Source organism: Myotis nattereri (genome assembly GCF_964212035.1).
Source record: "Myotis nattereri genome assembly, chromosome: 13".
Classification (NCBI taxonomy): Eukaryota; Metazoa; Chordata; class Mammalia; order Chiroptera; family Vespertilionidae; genus Myotis; species Myotis nattereri.
In genome coordinates, this window is record NC_138088.1 from 42,016,532 (window position 1) to 42,035,192 (window position 18,661).

Below are 18,661 nucleotides of genomic sequence, written 5' to 3' on the forward strand. Positions count from 1 at the left end.
TTTCCTGCTTTTGGTATCTATATATATAAAAGCCGAGTGACCAAATGGTGCAACGACCAGAACGACCAGTGCCTATGATGCACACTGCAGCAGCCAAACCAGCCTGATCCAGGCCCGGATCAGCACCACCCCTCCCCCCCTCCCCCAGTGGTGCTGCTCCAGATCAGTCCCCAACACCCCAATTGGGGGCAGGGCTGGCTGGCCAACCGACCACTTCCCCTCCCCTGCTCTCCACCAGCCGGGCCCTATGGGCCCCCATGGGGCAAGCCACTGGACCCCACCCATGCACAAATTCATGCACTGGGCCTCTAGTTATGCTATAGTTAAGATATAACCATTGGGGGAAACTGGGTAAAGGGTACTTGGAATCTCTGCTTTATCTTTGCAACTTGCTGTGTGTGTGTGTGTGTGTGTGTGTGTGCACTTTAAGTATCTCTCAACCAACCTTCCAGACTCTAGTCCTGTTCCCCACTCCCCAGAGGCGAACATTACAAATTTCTTTTATACCCTCTGTATATTAAATCTAATATATATGTTTATGTGTACATATAAGTTTATACACAAATACTTTTAACACAAACAGTAGCATATTACACACATCGTTCTGCACCTTGCCATTTTTCCAACTAACTCTTACTTTGGAGACTTTTCCATATCACAATCACAAGGATCCATGTTATTCTTTTTTCCTGCTGCATAGTATTCCATCACACAGTAGTATCATGACTTATTTCAACAGTTTCTCTCTGATGGACATTCCAGTCTTAAGAAAGAATTGAATGTAAGTGATTTAGAAAATTTTAAGCATGAAAGATCAGCTGGAGTTGAGACCAAACATAATGTTTTACAGATTCAAGACTTGCCTCCAGAATATATTTTTACCAGAAGGGGGGATGCTAGCAGGAGGAGAAGCAACACGAGGGGAAATTTCCCTGGCCAATGGGGAAGAAGAGGGGCCGGGGGGAATTACTGCCGGGTAGGAGTTCGCTAAGGTGCTGCCTGCTGCTTCAGCAGGAGGCCCTGCTTCGCAGCCAAGCTTTCCCTAGGCTGCAGTTCAGATATACCAGAGCGCGTCAGGGTTATGCACCGTGCAGTGATGCGTGGCCATGTCCAGCCTCCTGCTGGGACATCCTGCCCAGACAGGGTCCGAGCCCCCACCGCCTCCAGCCCACGCGCGCAGGGAGCGTGCACGTGGTGACCTGCCTGGGACCGGTTCCAGGCGCTGGCTCCTCCTCCCTCAGGCTCTCGCTCTTCTTTCTGCAGTATCACGTGCAGCCGCGCCGGGTGCAGGATGGCGGCAGCGGCAGCTGCAGTGGGTGTCAGACTCCGAGACTGCTGCAGCCGGGGCGCCGTGCTCCTGCTCTTCTTCTCCCTGTCCCCTCGGCCCCCGGCCGCCGCCGCCTGGCTGCTGGGCCTGAGGCCCGAGGACACCGCCGGAGGCCGCGTGTCCCTGGAGGGGGGCACCCTCCGCGCGGCAGAAGGCACCAGCTTCCTCCTGCGCGTCTATTTCCAGCCCGGGCCCGCAGCCCCCGCGGCGCTGGTGCCCGTCCCCACCCTTTCCTCGGGGGAGAACGGCACGGGCGACTTGGCTCCACGGCTCGTGTTTATCGAGGAGCCGCCGGGCGGGAGCGGCTTGGCGCCCAGCGCTGTCCCCACGCGTCCGCCGGGGCCGCAGCGCTGCCGCGAGCAGAGCGACTGGGCGTCGGACGTGGAGGTCCTGGGGCCCCTGCGCCCCGGAGGCGTGGCCGGATCGGCGCTAGTCCAGGTGCGAGTGCGAGAGCTGCGCAAGGGTGAGGCGGAGAGGGGCGGCGCGGGCGGTGGCGGGAAACTCTTCTCGCTGTGCGCCTGGGACGGACGCGCCTGGCACCACCACGGCGCCGCCGGCGGCTTCCTGCTGCGCGTCCGCCCGCGGCTGTACGGCCCGGGCGAGGGCCTGCTGACCCCCGCGTGGCTGCGGGCGCTCGGGGCGCTCCTGCTGCTCGCCCTGTCTGCCCTGTTCAGCGGTCTGCGCCTCAGCCTGCTCTCGCTGGACCCCGTGGAGTTACGGGTGTTGCGGAACAGCGGCTCGGCCACCGAGCAGGAGCAGGCGCGCCGCGTGCAGGCGGTGCGCGGCCGGGGGACCCATCTGCTCTGCACGCTGCTCCTGGGCCAAGCCGGAGCCAACGCGGTCCTGGCCGGCTGGCTGTACACCTCGCTGCCGCCGGGCGTCGGGGATCCGGGGGAAGACTACGGCGAGGCGGGGATTCACTTCCCGTGGCTGCCGGCGCTGGTGTGCACCGGCGCCGTGTTCCTGGGCGCGGAGATCTGCCCCTATTCTGTGTGTTCGCGGCACGGGCTGGCCATCGCCTCGCACAGCGTGTGCCTGACCCGGCTTCTGATGGCGGCCGCTTTCCCGGTGTGTTACCCGCTGGGCCGCCTGCTGGACTGGGCGCTGCGCCAGGAGATCAGCACTTTCTACACGAGGGAAAAGCTGCTGGAGACGCTGCGGGCCGCGGACCCCTACAACGACCTGGTGAAGGAGGAGCTCAACATCATTCAGGGCGCCCTGGAGCTGCGCACCAAAGTGGTGGAGGAGGTGCTGACCCCGCTGGGCGATTGCTTCATGCTGCGCTCCGACGCCGTGCTGGACTTTTCCACGGTGTCCGAGATCCTGCGCAGCGGCTACACTCGCATACCCGTGTACGAGGGCGATCAGCGGCACAACATTGTGGACATTCTGTTTGTCAAGGACTTGGCCTTCGTGGACCCCGATGACTGCACCCCACTCCTCACCGTCACCCGCTTCTACAACCGGCCCCTGCACTGCGTCTTCAATGATACTCGGCTGGACACGGTGCTGGAGGAGTTTAAGAAGGGTGAGCAGTGGTCTATCTCCTTTCTCAACTCCTACCACCTTCAAAAGTACTACCCTTTCATAAACATGAGGCTTCAGGCACCCAGAGCACTTCTTCCGCGGTTCCAAAAGCTCAAGAGAGACCCCACCTCATGACGCACGGGCCCTTCTCATTTCACTTCTCCTTACCTTCCTTGCAGATGACTGAGCTCCAAGTCTCTTCTCCTTGGCTTGGCTCACAAGATGCCCCATATTTCTCTTTCATCTCATTCCAGTATTTTTTCAGGGCCTATCATTTGCCAGGTATTGTGCAGGATGGACTTTGGAAATAGTCCTTGGAGGTCATTGCTTATAGCTTCCCACTCATTCCTGGAGGAACCTTTACCAGTTCCCATAGCAAGCAGCCTTTGTTTTAAACTCCTCCCAGGGCTGGAAGCTCACTATTTCCAAGGCAAACTCAATCCACTGCTGGACAGCTCCGCTGCTGACAGTGTCTTGCATTGGAGTAGAAATTTATTTCTTCTAAGCTGCTCTCTGGGTCCTAGTTATAGCCTTTGAATCACATAGAGTAAACCCCAAACACCTTAGACATTCTTCCCCCCTATTGAATTTTCCATCAGCTATTCACTCCGCATATCAAGTACCCACGTTGGAATTAAAAATTGAGTAGGGCAATGAGGTCCTTGTACTTCTTGGAACTGTGGTCCCATGAGGTAGGATAGATCTGGACCTGAGGAAATATTCTGGTAAAGGGAACTAGAAAACTTGCATAACGACATGAAAAGAAAACTTGTATGTTTACTTCAGAGCAGTCACCCCCACTCCTTGATGTCATGCTTATAACATGTTCACTGCATGTCTGGAGTTGGTCTTTGGTAACTGCCTTTTGGGGTTGAGTACAATTCACCCAAGAAACATCAGCCTGGGTACTTTGGTGTCAGTCCTCTTGGCATTCCACAGTTTTGCTGCTCCCCCTAGTTAGCTAGAGTTGACCCAGAAGGACCCTTGCTTGTTTTTCAAAATCAAATCCACCTTCAAGAGTCACCACTGAGAACATTCAGGAGATTATCTCACAGACCCTGAAAACAATTCCAGAAATGATTTGAGAACAGTGACATAGTTAGAAAAAGGTAGAATCTTCTAGATAAGTGGTTCTCAACCTGTGGGTCGCGACCCCTTTGATGGTCGAACGACCCTTTCACAGGGGTCGCCTAAGACCAGCCTGCATATCAGATATTTACATTACGATTCATAAAAGTAGCAACATTATAGTTATGAAGTAACAACGAAAATAATTTTATGGTTGGGTCACAACATGAGGAACTGTATTTAAAGGGCCAGAAGGTTGAGAACCACTGTTCTAGATTCTAGAAGGACTATTTTGAAGGAGGCACTCATCAGTACATATGAGTTGGCATGTTTATTACAAGCTAAGCTAAATAAAAATAATAATTCCCTGACTTTAGAATCAGGTTTCAAATGTAGCTTCCCTGTGACTAGCAGGAATCTCATTTGACTGTGTGTGTTTTAATTTGTTTGTCAAAAATTCAGTTTCATTGCCTTATCATCACAGGTACTCTCTAGCTCTTTGCATAGAGAGGTACCTGGGGTCTTCCTTCTGCTACCAAGGGGAAAAGGAGTCAAAAAGCTGTTTACTTGTGTTGGTATCATGAGAAGGGAGGAAGTGTGTGTGTGTGTGTGTGTGTGTGTGTGTATAGCAGCTGTTTTAGCCCAATTTAGGCTACTGTCTCACCTTCTTCTGTCTGTCTCCCCCCAGTGTTTCCATAATTCATTCCCACTGCACTCTGGGGTTCATCCATCCACTCAGAATTATTCTTCCACTTTGTGTGCCCTACAAAAGGGAGTCTGGATCTGGGCATAAAAGCTGTGAAAATCTGTATAAGTTTGTTGAGGATGTCATAACAAAATACCGCACATTGGGGGGCTTAACAGAAATTTATTTTCTCACAATTCTGGATGCTGGTAACCTAAGATCAAGGCTTGGTTTCCTCTGAGGCCTCTCTGCTTGGCTTGCAGATGGCCACCTTCTCACTGTGTTCTTATCCCTGGAGTCTCTCTCTGTGTTCTAATCTCCTCTTTTTATAAGGATACCAGGCAGATTGTATTAGTACTCAGCCTATCAGCCTCAGTTTAACTTAGCCACTTCTTACATGTGATACTTAGGATAGAGTGCAGTTTAAGAGTGTCCCATTGTCATGTGCTTCGAGAAGACATTTTTAATGAAACTCCTGTGAACTTATTGACTCATTTATTTAGTATTTATTGAGTATCTACGTAGTGTTAAGCAATAGGGGAGGCAGTAAGACTGCCCTCAGAAAGTTAGTCTACAGTGGCATGCAGTGTTAGAATGAGGACAGTCTTCAGAAGCAGGAATTGTGTCTTACTAACCTGTATATCCCTGGCACCTTGCACAGTGCCTTGCACAGAGTAGGCTACTCAAAAAAGTCACTATTGATCTGAAATGAGTCCTGTTGCGGGATTTCTACATCTGGTCTGAAAAGGGCTTGTTAGTGTTCTAGCAGTTAGTTTGCAAATTAGGTAGATCACAAAAGAGAAGCAGGCCATTACAGTGAACTCCGCGCCAAGGAAGATATGTCCGCGTCCCTTCAGAGCCTTGCTCTTTCCTCAAAGTGTGGCCCATGAACCAGCAGCATGGACCTTGCCTGGGAGCTTCTGGAAAGTCAGAATTACATGCCCCACTCTAAATCCACAGCATAAAAGTCTGCATTTAACAAGCCCTCAGCTGACTCATGTGTACATTAAAGTTTGAGAAGCATTGCCTTTGGAGAACCCTTATTAATGGTGATTGATAGATTTACTTAGGATAGACTAAATACAAGGAATAATTATCAAGGTGGGTGTTCTGTGGCTCCAAGCTATAGAATACAGTGCTAATTTCTACAAGAGTTATGTTTGCACCATAGGTTAGGAGAGGAAAGCCGAGTTGGACTACTCTTTTTTTTTAACTTTGAAAAGTAACTTTTTAAGTCAGTCGTAAAAACCCTTCCATTTCCCTCACTTCTTGGCATCTCAAGTTACTTCACTACCTACACAAACCCCTTAGGAGATCGGAGAGGAAAGCGATAATATTTTAATAGGAGCAACAGTTACCATTAATTGAGCGACAACTCTGCCAGGCACCATGCCAAGCCCTTTACATACTCAGAACAACCCTCCAGGGTTGGTATTATTAACTCCATTTTGCAGATGAAGAAACTAAAGCTCAGGTTAATTATATGACTTGTTCAATTTCCCATAGCTGATAACTGACTGGACTGTGATTTGAACTAGGTCTATAGGGCCCACAGCCTATTCTATGTCCCCCTACCATCCCAGAACTCCTGCCCCCACAGGGTTCAAAGCAGCCTTTTTAGCTCTGACTTGTTGCCTATGGCTGATTCACCTCTAGTTTCTGCAGGTGAGAAATGTAGCTTTTATAATAATTATTATTATTAACATGCATATTGCATTTGACAAAACATTTCTACCTACCTTTTCTTCTGTGATCTTAAAACAACTCTGCAGTTGTAACTGAGAACCCTAAAACTGCCTATGATCATCACTCAGCTTTTATACTCCGAGGCTCATATGCAAATCCAGTTCAGATGACTCTTTTTTTATTGTTTAAGGTATTACAAATAGTAGTACATATGTCTCCTTTTCCTGCCCCCCATTGACCTCCCCCGCCCCAGCCTCCCGTACCCGCCTCAGATGACTCTTTCTTATTTATATGGGATTTTACCTCTGTAGTTCTGATGATCCCAGGTCTTTAGGAAATGGAGAAAGGGAAAATGGTCTTTCCAGCCAGCATGCTAGATATACAAAAGGGAACAATATTTCTCCTCAGTGGACTGTGAGTTCCTTGAGGTCAGAGAATGACTCTTATTTACTTTGAATTCCCAGGATAAGCACGGCAGTCACCATGGCTAGGGGATGAATACACATTTATTGAATAAGTGGTTTTAAATAGCTGACTTCTATATTGCTGTGTTTGAGTGAGGTAAACCCTGAGTTCAGAAAAACTAGTGTTGTTTGTTCCATTAACCATAACCAATCTTTCCTCTTTCTCTTGCTGGGTTCTTTACCTCAGTTACTGGCACCACTGTCCCTCTAGTCTTCCAGGCTTACAAACCTCTCCTTCACCAGCCTTCATCCTACTAATCACTGTCTTGTCTGCTCCAGCTTCCATAACAAATCATCATACACTGGGTGGCTCAAACAACAGAAATTTATTTTTTCACAGTTCTGTAGGCTAGAAGTCCAAGATCAAGGTTCAAGCTGATTTGTTTTCTGATAAAAGCCTCTTCCTGTTTACAGAGGGCCACCTTCTCACTAGTCCTCACATGACCTTTCCTGAGTGCATGCTCAGACAGAGAGAGGGAGAGAGAGAAAGACAGAGGGAGGGAAAGAGAGAGAGAAAAGAACAGAAAACACACTCTGGTTTCTCCTCCTCTTCTTATAAGGACACCTTACTGTTGGATTAGGGCTCCCCCTTATGATCTCCTTTAACTTATTCGGTTCCTTAGAGGCCGCACTGGGGTCTTAGGATTTCAAGGTGTGAATTTGAGGAGGAGCAACGTATGAATTTATGGACATTTAGTCCATAGCAATCACCAACGTCTGCAAAAAGTTTGCCAATATTTCACCCAAATTATTTCTTATATGTATACATAATTTAGTCCACTGTTTCTTTCACTTGGGTTATTCATGGATTTTATTCAACACATAGTTACCATGTACATGTTGTGTAGGCACAGTAGAAAACGCCAGCAATATGGTTCCGGTCTGCATGGAGTTTTCATTCTAATGCAAGAGACAGACATTAAATAAGTGAGGTAGTGATTAGGAGCATAAGCTTTGGTGCTAAACTGCCCAGGTTGCATCCTAACCTTAGACAAGTTTCTTAACAGTTTGTCTCTTTTGTTAGCTGTAAAATTAGGGTAATAATAGTATTTATTCATAGGCGTGTTTGAAATAGTAAGACAATATTGCATTATAGTGCTTATTTAGTAACTTTCGTATAATAAATGTTAGCTATGATTATTCAATATAAACACAAATCTACTACTCATTTGTGCAAATGCCTCCTAAGAGGTTTTGCTTCTTCCAGTTTTTGTCTGCCTCAAATGTATCCTCTCCAGTGCAACCAAAATAATCTCCGGTGATGTCATCCCCTGCTTTAAACTCCACCCCCCCCCCCCCCACCGTGCAGTATGCAGTCCAAGCTGTGCCCTCATCAACTGCTCCCTGCTCACCCCTCTGGCCTCATCACTCACCACTCCCTGCCTCAGCTGTATGCTCCAGCACCATTAAACTTGTGGCCATACTGTGCTATTGCTTGCCTTTGCTCCTTTACTCAAGCTGTACTCTGTCAGGAATATGCATTGCCTGACTGACCCCTACTCCAGTTCCTCTTCTAACACTCAGCACACCGGCCACCTCCTCTGTGAAGCTTCTCCTATAAACCCCATATTGCTGGTATTGAACGAACAGGCTCTATTGTCCATATTTAATTGTTTGTGCTACCAACACATATAATGAGCAGCTGGAGAGCCAAGAGTCTTTGTAGCTGTAGCACCCTAACAGTGGATATGACACATAGTAAGTTTTCAATACATGTTTGTTGGATGAATGATTGAAGGACTTTAATATAATGGAAGGGATCTACAGAGCTCTAGTAAATGAATTAATTATCCCAGCCCCATCATCTGGGACTATGCAGCAGGACAAAGTCAAATTGTATGTTATTTATTTTTAAAATTTTTATGTGTTGATTTGAGAGAGAGAGGAAGGGAGGGAGGGATGGAGGGAGGGAGGGAGGGAGAGAGGGAGAGAGAGAGAGAGAGAGAGAGAGAGAGAGAGAGATCCATACAGACAGTAAGTGCTCAGTAACATTTTCATTGAGAAGAAATCTGGTTGAAAAGTCAGTATTTTGCTTATGACTCCAAATTCTTACATGAGCTATTTTATCAGGAAGAGTATCCATCCCATTGTTTAATTCTTTAAAAAGCTGCCAAAACATTAGTGCTGCATTTTGTGTCTTTCATAGAAGTTACTTTCACTCAAAATTATATTTCACTGGTATAATTAGATGTAATGTGCTTTAAAATATGTTAAACGTTGCTAAATAATAATTAGTAATATTTAGGATGAGATGCTAACCTTCTAAACAATAGTTAGAGCAAACAGTAAACAAAGTCTAGTCCATCATGTACAGGGAAGAAGAAAGAACGGACATTAGCAAAAGTAAAAGTAATTAATTATACAAGGCATAATATATTTCTTTAAAAATTTTCATTATGATTATTATAATATTGTTCCACAATAATTTTTTTTCTCAGCCTGACAAAAGAAATACCAGGTAACAGTAGAATCTAAGCTGGAAGAGGCATTGAAAAACCTGAGAGAAAATCTAATTCACTCGTTTTTTTTAGATCTAGTTATCTTTTCCAGGGTATAATAGCCTTTATTGTCAGGCTTTCTTTTTATCTAATATAAATCCCACAGGCTGCAGTTCAATTCAATTTCCTCTTTTTTATCATCCTTTGTGAGTCCTCTTTTATTTGAAGAATATAGTACCTCACCTCAATTCCATTTTTTAACAACCAAATACATTTGGTTATCTTTCTAGCTCCCTGAAAGCATTTGGATGTCTCACAGGAGGTGGTCTGTGGATTCTCCTAGTACGAAGTCTCTTAAACTGGTTTACCTCTGGACCCACATTTGGGACCCCTGGACCTTCAATAACAACTCTCAGTTCTCTTTATTTTCTGCTGTCTGTTCCTTTCCAGATTGAGATTTTTCTCAATTCATTTCTTCCTTCCTTTCCTTCTTCCTTCCTTTTTTCCTTTTTCCCTTCTTTTTTCATATGACATTATTCTATGTCAAGCCTCCTGACCTCCTGGTGCTTACAGTTGAGTAGGGATATATACAATAGCCAATAAATAATTACAAACAGTGACAAGTGATTTGAAGAAAAAGCATAGGGATCTATGAGAGCATATAATAGGGGCCCTGGTTCTGTGGGTAAGGATAGACTCCCGCTCCTCGAGTGCTATTTGAGCTGAGTCCTCCAGGATGGTGATGAGCGTGCTGGAAGAAGAGGTCAGGGGAAGGGAGCAGACATGCCAAGGCTTGAGGAGCAAGGGCCAGTCTGGGTGCCATGCGAGGTTCCTGGGCCATTTAACATCCATGAGGAAAAACGCCACCTTCTCCAAACAACTCTCCCTGGACCTCTAGTGACTGCCAACATTGTCTGAGCAATTGAATGCAGTAAGAATCGCTGAGTGCCGGGCTACCAGGGCTCTGGGAGATGGATGTGGATACAAGTATGGAAAAAGCGCTGTCCCCCAGGAGCATGAAAGGAGGAAGGGCTCTGATGGAAATGATACAAAGCACCGTGGAGGACAGGCAAGGGCATCCAGACAACATCTGCGGGAGAAGGGAGAAATAATTCCCTGGGAGGTCCTGGGAAGTGGAAAGAGAGGGACTTTGGTAAGCAGTTTTAACGGAAAGGGGCATTCCAGCTGAGGCAGGAGCTTGAGCTAGAAAAATAAAGGCAGGGAGGGAGCCAAGGCTACATTTGAGTGCTGGCAAAGCAATGATCCTATGCTGCTTTTCTTGCAGTAAAATGGGGGACTAGGTAGAATGAGGGATTTGTCAAACATCATTTGTTTCCTCCAAATGCTGAAAATGTATCTCTTCACCATTTTTGGTGGTGATATTTCTAAAAGGTTTTATACCCATTTCTGCCTTTCGGAACAAAGGATCCTAAATGTAACTTAATCTTTCCTTGATGACACAGGAGCATGGTCATGAGAATGTAGTAATTTTGTGCAGTATTATAAAGCAGTTCTCTGTCTACTCTTTTTTTTTTTTTCTGCTGCTGGCTATCAGCTGCTGGTTCTCTTCGAGCCGGCCTCAAGCAAATCCCTGCCCCACTCAGCACAAAACCACTCTTTCTGAGCCTATTTGAGAACTCTATTTAACTGAGAAACCAAGTAAATACACATGTTGGGAATCGTGTGCCTGGTATACAATACACTTGAATAAATATTTGTTGAATAAATGATTAATTAGGCTTTGACTAGGAGTTGGGGTACAGAGTTGGTATACAAACCTGGGATAGTTCCTTCTGGGACCAGAGTCAAAGCCGTGCAAAGTCAGACCTCCAGATAATGGGTCGTTACACTGCTATTTTTATAGTGTTGCTTAGCAAGCCAAACTGCCAATCGGCTTAGTTTCTAGTGACTAACAACTATTTTTTCATGCGCCAGTGATGCTGGTTACCATGGTGCTCTGGGTGACACAGTTGGCTTTTTTATAATTGCCTTTCAGTGGCTTAAGAAATTTTTTTGTGATAAATGGGTTGATTACTCTATTTCCAATGAATTGGAGCAGGATAATTACTACACAGGACAGCCTCTCTCACTCCTTATTTTTAAACTAGTAACTAGAGAAAGGGACTTTTGTTTTTCCAAATCAAGGTGGTTGCTGTATGACTGGTAGGGTAACGTTTTTGTCTTTCTCTTTCTGATTTGATAGAAAATGATTTTATTTGATTGTATATATTTTTTTAAATACCAGCATGTGTTAAGGTAGCTTTTTCTCATCTGATTCCAGTGGAATTCTTCAATATTGAAATATAAACATTAGGGCTTCACAGACCTTTGTAAACACAGAAGCTGTAATTATTGGCACTGTTAAAATTCTGACATATCATATATCATCACAGAGAAGTATCCTCTAAAAAGCCAAACTGTTTTTGCAGTCCAGGACTTTTTCAACTTATTAAAGTACTAGAGGCCCTCTGCATGAAATTCATGCATGGGTGGGGTCTGTAGGTCTGGCTGGCAATCAGGGCTGACCAGGGTCAGACAGACTGGGGCCTGCGGCCAGAAGGAGGGACGGGGGCGGGGGAGGGAGGGACTGCGGGAGGTTGGCCACCAGCCCCAGGAGGGAGCCGGCCCTCGGTGGGGTCGGGAGAAGAGGCAACAGTTACCAGGCTGGACGTGGAAGGAACAGCCAATGCCACCGTTGAGCACCTCTCCCCCTCCTCCTTCCCTCAACACTGCGCCACCACCATGGCAGGAGGGCACTGATTGGGGCCTGCCAGCTGGGGGGAGGGACAGGGTGCAGGAGGTTGGCCGCTGGCCCCATAAAGGGAACCAGCCCTTGTCCTCCTGGGAAAGGGGCCGCGTCTGCCTTCACCCACCCCCAGTTCCCCATCCCAGACTGGGGCCCAGTCCGGGGCCCAACCCGGATCAGGCAATCAGGGCCTGCCAGCTGGGGGAAGGAACCACGGGAGGTTGGACAGCTGGGGAGGTTGGCTATGGGAGTGCACTGACCACCAGGGGGCAGCTCCTGTGTTGAGCATCTACCTCCTGGTGGTCAGTGCGCATCATAGCGACCAGTCGTTCTGGTTGTTTCAGTCATTCCGGTCGTTTGGTCATAACAGTCACTTAGGCTTTTATATATATAGATAGAATTTTAGAGCCAGAAAAGGCACCTAGGGGAACATCTGGTCCGATCCTTTCATTTTAAGGTGGAAAAAACTGAGGCACAGAAAAGACTAATAAAAATAGCAATGATAAGCTCTTGAGTTGCAAAGCCTTTACACTGGCAAAGATCTTTCCAAAACAGTAACTCATTTGCTAACCATGCATGTGAAGTCAGTAGAATTTATCCCTTTTTTGTATATGAGGCACCTGGGATCTGGAGACACAAGTGTCCTGCTCAATGTTAGTGACTGAGGCAGAACCAGAAGCCACATCTGTGACTTGCCGTGGAGCCACAGACAGAGAGTTGTAGACACCTGGGCTCAGATCCCAGCTCCTCCTTTTACTAGCTGTATGATTGGGGCAGGTTCCTGTACCACTTCGAATGAGGCTTATCTTCCTTCTTCTTAAAATGAGAATAAAGGTACTACATTGTAAGTTTACTGCAAAGGCTAAAGATAATGCCTGTAGAGCCCTCAGGACACTCCACCATGTGCTTCTTACCTCACTGGTCTAGTTACATGAATAGTATCTAGTTAGACATTTTGTATAGCCAGTGCTGATCCAGCCCATGTAAAAGTCACTGTATAGAATAAACAAAAAAGAGAGCTGTTTACTTTGGATAGGGACCAGGAACCAAAATTGAGTTCTGGCAATATCCTTACATTTCTTTTATCCTGTCGTCAGTTAGCATTAGGTTTCTTCACCCATCACTCTGCCCTTCCGCAGGCATCCCAGGCAAATAAAACACACACACACACACACACACACACACACATCAGATCAATGGCAGCCTTCAAAGCAATCCACTAAGATGAAATGCCAGGCAAAACACTGGAAGGGTTGGACCAGAAGGCAAAAGTATGGTGGAGAGGTGGGACTGTGACTCCTGTCCCCTTCCCCATTCAAAGCCCTCCTCCTCCCTCGCTAATTCACGAGTGAGGTGCTGGGCAATCGCTCTGTATAGTACTTTCCTCCAGGCTCAGGGCCTTTACAAAACAAGTTTCATTGCTTTTAAATACATCCAAGATAGGAAACCTGAGATTTGGCCTGAAATGTGGAGTCTGCAAGGTGTGTTGGGAAGAGCAAGGCTGTGGCGTCAAGACAGACTTGGGTGTGTTTCCTGGTTTTGCTACTTGATAACTCTGGGCCTGGGGCAAGTCACTTTATTTTTCTGAGTCTCAGTTTTCTTGCTCACAGGTCAGCAATAACAATCCCCATTTGGCAAAGATATGATGAATAGATGCACCCAGTGAACACTGGCCATCACCACTATGGCACACACTGGAAAATGGGGTGAATGTTAACCTGTGCTCCAGGTCAGCTGGGCTAGCTCGGAAACAGTATGGAGATCACTGGAGAAGCTGTAGGTGGTCTTCACGTAAATGAGGACCTTCAGGCGGGTTCTGTCTGGCCTACTTCACGTAGAGCCACGTCTCCCTCTTCTCGCAGGGACCAGCCTAGGTTGACCACACCCCTCGGCTGTCCCAGAATTAAGTACTCTGTGGGCAACTAAGACCAGCCCTGTTCACCTTTCAGTGTATCTTTCTCATTCTGAGGTTGGTTTATGGCCTGAGACTGTCCCCATGAGCCAAAGCTTAACCAGAGTCGGGGGTCATCGTGGTGATTTTTAAGCAGGGGGACCTGGTTATGGTTAGTTGAAGCTGGAGAGAGACAAACTGGCCTCAGGGGCAGCCTCTAAGACCAGTTCTGACTCTGAGAGGCCTGGGGTTAAAGTTTCCATTTTTGGTTAGGATGTCTTAAAGTTTTCCACAAACCCCAGCTAGCATGGGTCCTATTTAATTCCCTGAATTCAGATATTGGCTCTACCATTTATTAGCTAAGTATCCTCAAACCAGTTATTTTTTGAATGGCAAATGAGCACAGTACATTTTAATAGAGTGGAGGAAAAGAAAGCAAGATATATACCAAAAACCACAGAGGCCTTTAATGGCAACAAGAAGACTTCAGAAATGATCCTCCCTGGTAACCGGAAGATGTTACTGAGATGGGGAATCACCTCATAAATGACCAGGATGGACTAGAGCTGGAAAAAAGCAAAAAGGAGGGCTGCTTAGGATATCAGAACAGTCCGCCAGGATGCAGTGAGGAAGCTGAAATTAAGGACTACATAAACTTACAATTGGAACAGGGTAAAAATCTGAGACTTCATTACCTTGTGGATGCTCCTTCTCAGTCTGCTTTGTTAGTTCCTCCTACATCATGTTCAAAGATATGTCCCCAGCACTTGGAGCAGGGCCTCTCTATATCAGATGCTCAAATATCTGTTGCATTAACGTTGCATTTCTGTGACCTCTAAATGTTGGAATTCTCCAGGACTCAAAAGAGGATCTCTTTGTCTAGTCTCACTCCCTTGGTTATTTCATGCATTCTACCAAAGATATTGCCAACTTGAGACTTGTATGTCCAGCTGCTACGTGATGTCTCCACTTGGAGATCTAAAAGGCATCTCAGCCTTAAGCCTGCCCAAAACTGAGCGCTGCTCTCTTTGCCAGACCTACTTCTCACACAATATTCCCAAACTCTGTAAATTGCAGTTCCATTCTTGCAGTTGTTCAGGCCCAAAGTTCTCTTTCTTTCCCCACAGTCAGTCCCTCACATTGGCTCTGCTTTCAGCATATGCAGAGAATCTGTCTACATCTCACCACCTCACTGCCGCCATCCCAGTCCAAGCCGCCACCATCTCTCACTTGGATGTGTGCCAGAGTTTCCCATGAGGTCTCTCTGCTTCACCTTTGCCCACTTTGTGTCCATTCTTAACATAATTGCTAGAGTGATCCTTTTAAAACGTAAGTCAGATCATGTCACCAATTTTGCCAAAAAACAAATAAACTTAAAAAGGCACGAAACTCTATAATGGCTTTATTTCACTCAGAGTGAGAGCCAGCGTCCTTACAAAGCCCGCTCAGGGCTGGTCATAGCTGCACATACCCACCCCTTACATGCCTGACCGTGGCTCTTACCGCTGTCTTCTCCCACGCTCTGCAATCACCCGGTTGCCATTCCTTAAGCACATCAGTTACAATTCCAACTCTCACAGCCTTTGCATTTTGTTCTACTGCCAAGATATCCCCCAGATATCCACAGGGCTCCCTACCTCACCGCCTTCAGATCTTTATTCAAATAGCACCTTCTCAAGGAGTTCATCCCCGGCCTCCCCTACCTAAAATTGTAACACCTACTAGCTCACTCCCACACTCCCTCATCCCCCTTCCCTGCTTTGCTTTTCCTCTTAGCACTGCGCAATAGATTTTATCTGGCTTGTTCTCTCTCACCCCCATTTACTAGAATGTAAGCTGCAGAGGAACATTACTTTGTCCATTGTGTTCATTGCTGTATTTCTAGCGCCTAGAAAAGTGCTTGGCACATCGTAGGCATTCAATAAGTTCTTTTGAAAGAATGAAGAAAATACAAATTGGAAGAATGTGAGGATTTCTTCTAAATAGGAGCAAATGAAAAGAAGGTTAAAAATGACTCCTAGGTTTTGACTCTGGGTGACTAGAAAGTTGATGGTGCCACTTATTATAGCAAAGAGGGAGGAAGAGCTGGAATGGTGGGGCTTGAAGATCATGTGTTCCTGTTTGGATAAATGATTTTGATGAGACCAGGGGACAGCTCAGGCAAAAATGTCTAAAACAGGATGAGAGTTCAAAATAGACACTGATATTAAGATACCAGTTTAGTTCTCAGGAAAGAGGTAATGGTGATACAAAGTGATGGGCTCTGCTGGGATCGTTAAGAGAGCGGGGAAAGAAGAACGGAGGATCAAGGACTGGAGTAGAGGTTCTTTTTTTAATGTAGTTTTATTGATTTCAGAGAGGAAGGGAGGAGAGAGATAGAAGCACAAATGATGAGAGACAATCTTTGGTTGGCTGCCTGCCGCACTCTCCACACTGGGGATCGAGCCCACAACTCAGGCATGTGCCCTGACGGGGAACTGAACCGTGACCTCCTGCTTCATTGGTCGACGCTCGCTCAGGCCCACCAGGCTGGAGCGGAGGTTCTTAACTACAACTGCCCACTGGAGTCTCCAGAAGAATGTTTAAACATCCCAATGCCTGGACCATGCTGGGACTGAGGCCGAACTTCTGCATCCGTCACAAGCTCCCAGGTGATACCAATTCCTCTGGTAGCAAGTGTCAAGCGCAGTGCCTCTCAAACTTTAGCGTGTCTACGAATCATTTGGGATATCATTAAAACAGCTATCTGAGCCCCACCTCACCACCCAAGATCCTGATTCTGTAGGTCAGGGGTGGACCCAAGAATCTGCATGTTGAACAGAGGCCCAGGTGATATTCAATGCTGCTCCCCCAAGGAACACACTTTGAGTGGTAGAAGGTCACCAAGACCAAGGTACAAAAGAATAGGCATTCAATACTTTCTACCAAATGAATAAAAGATGCTGCAGGGACACCAGGGAGAATTAAAAAAAAACCACTGTATTTTACAAGGTGAAGGTCATAAGTGAAGCAGAAACCATAAAATGGTCTCTGCTTTCCTTAATTCTATATTTCTAAGCAATATGTTTACTTCCAAGCTTCTGTATTTTATCTTGGGAACACTTTACCAAAGTACTGTGGCTATTTTTGAAAGAGAGAGGAAGCAAATCAATTATTTGCTTTTTTTGTTCAAAGCATAAGAAGTATACTAATAGGGTCCTTGGAAGCTCTTCTCAGTGGACGTGCCTAAACCATTTAGAGGCTATATTTATTAAAGACATGTCAGAAGATACTTATTTAAGTACCAAAATGCAGTTGTGATGTTTCTGCCACTCTCTAACTTTCTGTCTCTTTAAAGCAAGGTTTCCAACCTCAGCGCTATTGACAGTCCTTGTTATGAGGCTGCCCCGGCCTCCACTCACTAGATATCAGTAGCATCCCCCACCCCAAATTGTCTCCAGACATTGCCAAATATCCTTGGGGGACAAAGTCAGCCCCAGTTGAAAACCACTGCTTTAAAAGCATCTGCAAACCTAGTCGCCCTTCTAAGAAATCTGACCTGTAGTTTGGGTGGTGAGATAGAACACCCTTTGGATTCTTGGGGCAACAGAAAAGACTAGCTTGACTTTCAGTAGTAGGAAATTTTATTGACCTCAGACACAGCCAGAGCCTAATAGATAGTGTAGTACCTCAAGCTTGTCTTAGAGGAGATTGATACAAAAACTACAAGAAACCCCTTTCCAAGCTCAGTATTAAACAGTCAACCACCATTCTCTTCCCCATGTCAACAAAATACCTTAACCACCACATCATATGAGAGAGCATTCATCAGCTTGCCCTACAGCTACTCTTTGAGGAGGTTCTTTTCTGTCTTTTCAGGAGTACTTAGCATCTTGTGACTTACACCAAGGTTACCAAAAGGACCAGGATTTAACTAGACAGCTCAGTGCTTGTTTCTCTTCCTCATTAATAGGTCATCTGACACCTAACCAGAGTACCACAGAACCTACCCATAAACCAGTGGTTTTCAAACCTTAGCCTGCATCAGAACCAGCTGTAAAGCTTGTTAATGGACGGAACCCTCAGAGATTCTGATTTACTAGGTCTGGGGTGGGGCCTGAGAATTTGCATTTCTAACTAAGTTCTTGAGAGATGCTTGACAAATTGTGAAGTTCTGTGTAAATATTAATGATTTCATCATTTTTAGCCTAAATTAATTACCAGGCATCATGCTTTTCTAGTAAGTTGGAAGGAAACTGAAGTTAATGAACTAATAGTTGTGAGAAGGCTCTTGAAAAATTCTGCTAGTTTACACAGGGACAGCTCAACCAGAAAGAGCATGGTTCCCATAGAAGGGCGGAGGAGGGGAATAGTCAAAATTTAAGCCCCATCCTCATCAATATTTATTGCTTATTGGCCAGTTGTGTGTCTTCTTGGATAAATGTTTATTTGCATCCTTTACTCACTTTTTTATTGAGTTGTATTTTTATTAGTTGTAAATTTTCTTTAGTATATTCTGAATACAAGCTTCCTATCAGATATATGATTTGCAAATATTTTCTCCCATTCTGTAAGTTGTCTTTCACTTTCTTTTGATGGTGCCCCTTTTTAATTTTGATGAAGTCCTGTTTGTACATATTTGTTCCTTTGGTTACTTACACTTTTGGTGTCTTATCTAAAAAACCATTTCCTACTCCAAGGTCACAAAGATTGACTCCTATGTTTTTCTCTAAGAGTTTTATAGTTTTCACTCTTACATTTAGGCATTTGGTCCATTTCAAATTAATGTTTGTGTGTAGTGTGGCATAGGCATCCAACTTTATTCTTTTGCATGTAGCTATCCAGTTATC

General features: G+C 45.8%; 1 protein-coding gene across 2 annotated transcripts in view; it reads left to right on the top strand.

The window, feature by feature from the left end:
* Positions 1-643: 643 nt before the first annotated feature.
* CNNM1 (cyclin and CBS domain divalent metal cation transport mediator 1) overlaps positions 644-18,661 on the top strand; it is a 52,386-nt gene continuing 34,368 nt past the window's right edge. For both annotated transcript variants that reach the window (XM_081104612.1, XM_081104613.1), the window contains exon 1: positions 644-2,855. In XM_081104612.1, the coding sequence (XP_080960738.1) occupies positions 1,292-2,855 (1,564 nt within the window). In that variant the 5' untranslated portion in view covers positions 644-1,291. The remainder of the gene's footprint in view (positions 2,856-18,661) is intronic.